The following is an 8,022-nucleotide window of genomic DNA, read 5'->3' as shown; positions in this document are numbered from 1 at the left end:
GTACAACAAGCAGCAGCACAAGCTCTGTTCTCTGTCTCCTCGGAGGAAAATGAGAACATTAAGCATTTTATTCCCTGACAGTTCAATAGCATCAGAGGAGGAAACACCTACACAACAGAAAGTGTTAGTATAATCTCAGCTGGTAATGACTTTCTGGAGGAGATGTAAATGGAGAGGAACAGACTGCTAATGCGGGTATTTGCCAAAGACATTAAAGGTTACATCACTCAAAAGAGTATGTCACAGCTGCACATCCATTTTGCTGATAAAAATATGGCAATTCATTGACTGAGTAGTCAGACTTCACTTCCCAAGGAGAGTTGAAGATTATACCATATGTTATACCAAATGTAATTTCCCCAGATTTGCAGAAAAGCTTCCTAACAACATGTAATGAGCTATTACTGGCTAGTCTGGAAGCAGAAGCCTAGCTGACCAAATTCAATCAGCTTTCTAGCATTTGTTAAAAAGCTGTATGATCAACATGCTTGTTATGTTAAATATCTTCTGTTTCCTCCACAAATCTGGTGTCTATTAAATTGTCTGATGACCTTCTAGATTAAAATTATTATGTTCCTACTTGTTAGTGCTTTAGCCCACACATCTCGAGGAAAGCAAGCTGGATTCTCTTTCAGCTCATGCATCAGCATCAATTTTGTTTAACTAAGTTCCAAATGAAGAATCTTTATTATTAGCGACAGAGCCAGGAAAGACACAGCTTGAATTTTAGATCCCAGATGGAGTCAGCAAAGTTGGCAGCCAGAAAAGCCACCTTTTTGCTTGCAATCTGAACACACTGGATGCAGAGTCACTGAGTGGCAATAATGACATAGCCCCACGATGCCATTTGACACTTTACAGCACATCACTGTCCTTTTTAACTGGTAAAACCCCCCCCACTGCCACCAACTGCTAAACATAATCTATTTATACCATCCAGACCTGGTTTGCAGGAGATGCAACCAGCATGGTACTAGACATCCTCTCAAACCAAAGGGAGAGTATTATCAGCTTCCACTATTTCATGTCTCAGGACATAATTTCTTCCGCTTAGAATTACCTTGCAGCACAAAAGGAGGGAGGAGTTGGTTAGCTTTTGAGAGGACAGCAGAAAAAGCCACAAGGCAGTTTAATTTCAGTCTCACTGTTTTCTAGCTGCCGCTGTTAGACTGCAATACCTTGACGAACGTTATTAAATTTTTAATTGTAAGATATTTCATCACAGAGCTCACGCAGGGCTTGCACAAAACAGTCTCTTCCAGTCTTATCTGATGTTGCTGGATTCCACTACAGCAAAAGTCATAAACAGAGCCCTTGGCTACACTTTAGCAGCAAACATGCAACATGTCCTTCCACAAAGGCTAAATACACAATCTCTCCCTCCCCTTGCAGTATCTCTACAGTTCAGCGTATACAAATCACGGTTGCAATGTCAAAGAATGAAATCTTCAGCAATAAGGCTGCCCAGAAGCCTAAAGCCTTTACAAAGCACACAGCAGCTCCACAGCAATGTTCATTCACATGAGAGATTCACATTCACAAAGGCCACAAAACACCCGTTCGGGAGGAGGTACCCGCTTCTGCCCGAGGTCCTCCAGCACAGGGAAGCTGGTCTGAGACACAGCACACGCAGAGACACCATCATCTTGCTGTCATGGTAAGGTGCTGCCTGTCCAGAATAATTTTGTTTTCTCAGCATGGCTGAACTGGCAACAGAATGCCTGCTTTAAGAGAAGGCTAATATAAATAACATCCTGAATGCTATGCATCACCTAATAATAATCTCATACAGATATATAACGAAAACAAGACAGCTAGCATGGAAATCACTGAACGCATAAAAGGCAACACCTCCTCGTGCACAGCAAAGGCACCAGACTGCCTGTGGTCTTCCTACCACTGTGTTCCTGCTCCACTATATCATTGCTGATCAGCAGCGACCATCGATCACCGGTTGAGACAGAGCTTCGCTATCCCAGCAGTATGTGACTGCAACAGCTGCCACCAGGCCTGCATTACTTCTGGGCCTTCAAAGAGCCAGTCTGTTGGCAGTTTAGTATCAGATAAAGTCTGCTTTCACAAGGGAGGGGGGAACAGCCTCGGCAGTCAGGCTCCTGCTATCCCACTTGCCTCTTCAAACTGCCTGGAATGGGGAGATTTGAAGCAAATCGTCTTCCTTCATTACGTGTGTTGGCAGGTGGACTTCACAGATACGACAACAACCCGGACAGCACGTGAAATTGCCCTCAGGACAACAAGTAAATGATTCCTTTTTCAGAGATGTCTCTTCACTTTAATACGTGGGATTCACTGGTTTAAAAGACAACAGTTGCCATGTGCTAATAATCCGCACGCTACCCGACCAATGGCTGCCAAGGGACGTCACCTTTTCTTTCTATGCAAGACTCTCTGCAAGCAAAATCTACAGTGGTAAAAGCCACATGAGAGACTGTGCTGGCATTAAGAACATATTATTAACTGAAGAAGATCAGTTATCGACACAAAGCCCTAACACTGGGCATGCACCAGCCATGCCTGTACAACCCATCAGAAAAAAAAGACATCCCCCAGCCCACAAAATTGTTGTATATGGATTACTCTGTTCACAGAGGCAGTATCATCTAGGAGTTGGTGCAGTCAGGCAATACCAGGCTCTGTTCCAAGCTTCACTGCTTATTCCTTGGACAAATTACTTCCATTCTCTGTGCCTCAGTCACTGCACATCTAGGACAGTGACAAACTTTGCCTGCTTTTTAAAGCCACTTCCTCCTGTCCCATTCCAGATTTGAAAGGTGCTACAGAAGGGCAAAATAATAAAATAGATGAACCACAACATTGAAAAACATTAGTACTGTACCTAAATTTTATTTCTTTAAAATCACTGTAGCCAAAAGTGTCACCAAAAAATACAAATTACTATAATTAAAATATAGTACAATTTTCTCCATGAATAAACCTAATTTGCTCTCTGAAATCCACATATAAATGCCTAAAGGGTTCATAAAGCCTGTGCAGGCCCTGCTAACACCCCTGGAAAGAGCATTTTTCAGAAGATCAGCCCACCTCTTTGTTTTACAAATCCTCCAAATAATCTGGAGTTTCTATTGTCTGTTAGTGAAGGAGATGGAGGCAGCAGAGAGACCAGTAGTGTCGGACCATGTAGCTTAAATGAACATGAGGTCACACTCTTCTGGGCAGTCCGGAAAGCAGGCAAGTGAAAGGAGATAACACAGCAGAAAACTACATCTAACAGGTGCAAAATATTGATGAACCGAAGTGCAAACCTCATGAAACATTTTTACAAGAAAAGTTACAAATGAAACAAGAACAATCAAAAAGGCAAACTTTTCAGGGACAGAAACAACAGAACAAGACAAGACATAACCAAACCAGGTAAATCAACAGCTGCTTCTGAGTTTACAGTAAACTAACACAACTTTGTCAAATGGAGGATGACAGCAGCCACAAGCTGTTTTTACAATTTCAAACCTTAATGTTATTCAAAGAGAGTCCAATCGCTGTAGGAGATATAGTGCCAAGGTTTAAGAGCAAGCTTTAAAGAAAAGTTTTTCCACTTCAAAGCACATTTTCCAGTTTCCATCATTGAAATATTACATCCTCACATCCAGCATGCAATCTTGCCTCTTGAACAACTACATTTGTTACCTACTCTGAAGGGACTGTTTGCAGTTCAAAGAATAACACTGATGCAAAATATAGAAGCTGCCTACACAAAACAGACCACATTTAAATTGCATTTCAAAACCAGTTCCAAACGTTTCTAAAACACAGAAACTTCCATCGGCCTTCTTAAAAACAGATCATAAAAAACATAAAAACAACTTGTCAAAATACAAACCACTCAAAACCAGAACAATTACAAACAACTCCAAATGCAGAACAAGAACCAGCAGAGTCCCTCAGCAGCAACATCAAACATTAGAAAAGGCTGTGACAGGGCTACGCTGGACGTGGTCAGGAATGCTCTAGAAATCATGGTGTTTGACCAAGTTCGTGCTCACCCACTGTGTACAGCTGTACCTTTGGGTAGGTTTCTTGTTGGACCTTGGGTAATTTCTGCAAAAGTAAGTAAAATAGTTAAACACAAGAGAAGCACATGTATGAGAGGCTGGAACAGCACCTTCTCTGAAAAAGCCTTCCTCATTCCTTGAGGGCTTGCAGCTGGTACCTATTTTTCTTGTTTTAAAAAAGAAACCACATTCTAAGAAGGCACCTTGGTAAGTAACAACGTGAATAAAGACCGTCCTTTCAGGAACACTGCCTTGTGCTTTATTACCTTCTCTGCAAAGCTCCCTCTCCCTGGCCCAGCAGAGAAGGCTGAAGGCTGGACTACAAAGCGGTTTAAAGAAGCAAATTTTCCTCACAAAGTGCTGTACACACATGAAATACTTTCATTTGCTCTATCTAAGCATGTTCTGAAATAACAAGACAAAACCCCACAAACTTTAAGCAGTCTTACAGGAGCAAGATAAAAAACAAATTACATTTCTATGAGCTTGGTTATCTCCAGGCCTCAGAGTGTTACAAAGCTTTTCTGATTATTAGAGGCTACTTTGCTTCTGCATTTTGAAAAATTCTATCTTTTTTTTTTTTTTCCACATTTGTGCAGAGAGATCAGCATAACTCAGGAAATCACATTTATAAACTGCAGACCCATCTGAAGGAGCACAAACCACCACAGGAGTCACTCCTGCAAAAACAGTATCAAAACCAGTTGGAGAAGGAACATCTGGTTGGCACAGGGTCATCACATCCACAACACAGAGAATTTCCTTCCTACAGCAGTTGCTCAGCAAGAGCAGCCCGTGACCAGACAGGTCTCAAGCCAGAAAAGCAACATGGTCATGCCAACAGCTGGGGAGATACCTGTGTTACACTCAGTATACATTTATTGTAAAGTTGAGAAAAGCTGTGTTGTGACTGGATCATACAGGCTGCTCGCTTCCAGGAGGTCTTTCTAGGTCAGAGTTACAGGGGTCACAGAGCACCAAACATTCCCTCACTACTCGAGCGCTCCAGTACTACTGATCTTGCAGCCAGTGCTATCTGGGCACACAGAACAAGCCCCTCCACTCAAAACAGCACTTCTGAAGACCTTGCATAGAGAATTTTTAGCAAGAGATGGTTCAATACAATGCAAGAATCCTTGAATTCATGTCACAAAATACAGAACAAGCAGTAACTCCAACCTTGCTGTAGCAGTTGCCCTTTTGCTCACTCAGAACAGGTACTTGCTCAGTGCAAGGCAACTTCCTTGGACTATTGCCCTTGCTGAAGTCCACTGCTGCCAGGTGCTCTCAGCACAGAACAGCGTGTGTCCTTGCCCAGTCAAAACTCAAAGGTTTTTCCATCCTGCCACTGCAGTCATGTGATTAATGAGACTCAGGGTTCTGTATAACACTTCCTCCTTTCCAGGGAACACAGCGTCTCTTGAGCAAATCCAGGTCTCCTTCATAAACTGCACTATCAGCTTTTATTTACCCAAAGGAATAACTTCTTGTCAAAAAAAGATACTTCTACAAGACATTGCAGAAGCGTTCTTGAAAAATCCGTGTTTTCAGGCTGCATTGTTTAGGAAGAAGGGAGGCACTTTAAGTCAGCTAACAAAAGACAAGCTCTCACCATCACACCACAGTTCACATTGTCTGCAATAAGCTGATGCAAGATGTGTGCGTGACTAGAACAAATCACAACTTTTCACAAATTCTCAGCCTTCCTACATAGAAGTCCCCCCTCCCTTGCCATTCTGATTCACAGTTAAAATGGGTCACAGAAACAGCGGGGGGTCATTTCTTACTGTCAGGGGTGCACCCTCCACCCGAGGGAAGACAAGAAGTTGCACAAACTTCCACCATGACTCATGAGTGCTTCGCTCCAGTAAGAGGTTTGAGCTCCTCTACAAGAGGCAGAGTTGCAGGAGCAGGCCAACCCCCTCAAGTATTTGAGGAGAGCTATTATCACAGTGCCTCACGTAAGAACCCTTATGGCCACTACACGTGAGGAAAGGGGACAATGACACCGTAGATAAACTGAACTGCCATGGAACAGAACTTAAAATGTTTTGATTTCTGTCTGTTCAGGCACAGTCCATCCCCCATCCTACCACAACAGCTGAGATCAAGCTACAGATTTAGGATGAGATTTTCAGGCAAGTTCCACCCTCGTTTAGAAACCAGGAGCCCTGATTATCGAAGCCATGTGGTTTGCCACTAGAGAAGCCCCTGGACCAGTCGTGTAGACTAGGGAGTATCACACTCCGCTAAGAACAGCCACCTCCTGCCCACTCCCCTCACCATAAGCCTCCCTGCAATCTGCTTTATCAGTTCCTACCCCGTCCCCTACTCCAAACCCCGTCTCACATCCCTCTTGAAATTTAGGGTTTGTAGGTGGATTTCATTTGCTTTGAAGTGAAATCTCCCTCCTAGGCTGAGCCATAAATGTAATTCCTCCTGTATGTCAGCACAGCCCAAGTCCTGTACCTTCCTTGCATGTTTTCCATTCAAGCAAAATGAGTTTGGGCAGGTAAGAACTGTTTGAAGATTAAAGTTTTTCCCTCAGCCAGCTCAGTACCAATCAGACCAGACTCTTTCCAGGCAGAGTCTGCTAGCACAGCATTCATTTATATTTCACAGACTTATTTCTCCATATGTTCCCTTATACTATTTTCCCTTTCCACCACCTTAAACCTAGTGTGTCTGTTTTTTAAAGATACTGATCTTTGTTATTACAGTAAGCCCAGATGGTCTGTGACTCTTTATAAGGTATTCCCTCCTCCTCTCTCTTTGATTCAAAAAGGATCCAAGAAAATAATTTATCCAGTTTCTCCCAGGTCGTAAGAAGTCTGATAAAATTGCTAAGCATTGTAAGCCTCCACCAAACAAACCACCTCAAGGAGAACTCCTGGTGGAGTTCTGCTAGGTAAAGCACTTGGAGAAAGCAGTGGTTGGAGGTCAGACAGGACGTACCTGGGGGTGCACGACTCGGCTGAGAGTGATCCTGCTCCAAATAACAAGAGAATACTTGGCTGAGCAGCAGGTGGTACAAGCACTATCCCATATGCATAATTGCAATGGTAATGACCTGTGAAAGCAGATCTCCTGAAGTACAGATGTTTGGGTGGAAACCAAGAGAAGGCTATGTTTAGAGAGGGAAATGCTTTTCCTGTTAAGTCTGTCCTTCCCCTGTCCATTTAAAAATCATAGATTTGGGTTGGAAGGGAACATAAAGACCATCTAGTTCCACTCCCCCTGCCACGGGCAGGGCCACCTTCCACTAGCCCAGGTTGCCCAAAGCCCCGTCCAACCTGGCCTTGAACCCTTCCAGGGAGGGGGCAGCCAAAGCTTCTCTGGGCAACCTGTGCCAGGGCCTCACCACCCTCACAGGGAAGAATTTCTGCCTTAGATCTAATCTAAATCTGCCCTCTGTCAGGTTAAAACCGTTCCCCCTCGTCCTATCCCTACGCCCCCTGATCAAGAGTCCCTCCTCCCTTTCCTGTAGCCCCCTTTAAATCCTGGGAGGTTGCTCTAAGGTCTCCCTGGAGCCTTCTCTTCTCCACCTGAACCCCCCCAACTCTCCCACAGGGGGGTGCTCCAGCCCCCTGAGCATCTTCGTGGCCTCCTCTGGCCCCGCTCGAGCAGGTCCATGTCCTTCTGATGTTGGTGCCCCCGGAGCTGGACCCAGCACCGCAGGGGGGTCTCACAATAGTAGAGGGGGAGAATCCCCTCCCTCGCCCTACTGGCCACACTTCTCTCACTGTAGCCCAGGACACGGTTGGCTTTCTGGGCTGTGAGCTCACATTGCTGTCTCACAGTCAGTTTTCCACCCACCAACACCCCCAAGTCCTTCTCCTTGGGCCTGCTCTCAACCCACTCATCACCCAGCCTGTGTTTGTGCTTGGGATTGCCCTGACCCATGGGCAGGACCTTGCACTTGGCCTTGTTGAACTTCAGGAGGTTTGCACAGGCCTCTCAAGCCTGTGAAGGTCCCTCTGGATGGCACATC

At 44.6% G+C, this 8,022-nt stretch overlaps 1 protein-coding gene across 3 annotated transcripts in view; it reads right to left on the bottom strand.

Annotated features, from left to right (window-relative positions):
• S100PBP (S100P binding protein) overlaps positions 1–8,022 on the bottom strand; it is a 28,683-nt gene that overhangs the window by 13,770 nt on the left and 6,891 nt on the right. The window contains exon 5 of one of the 3 annotated variants that reach the window (XM_074850637.1): positions 2,836–4,077. The exons of the other annotated variants lie outside the window; for them this stretch is intronic. Coding sequence (XP_074706738.1) covers positions 4,019–4,077 — 59 coding nt within the window. The 3' untranslated portion in view covers positions 2,836–4,018. Of the gene's footprint in view, positions 1–2,835; positions 4,078–8,022 lie in introns of those variants that run through there. 3 annotated transcript variants of the gene reach the window in all.

Source organism: Strix aluco, chromosome 26 (genome assembly GCF_031877795.1).
Source record: "Strix aluco isolate bStrAlu1 chromosome 26, bStrAlu1.hap1, whole genome shotgun sequence".
NCBI lineage: Eukaryota > Metazoa > Chordata > Aves > Strigiformes > Strigidae > Strix > Strix aluco.
The sequence above is the reverse complement of the archived record's forward strand: the minus strand, read 5'-3'. Positions and strand labels throughout refer to the sequence as shown.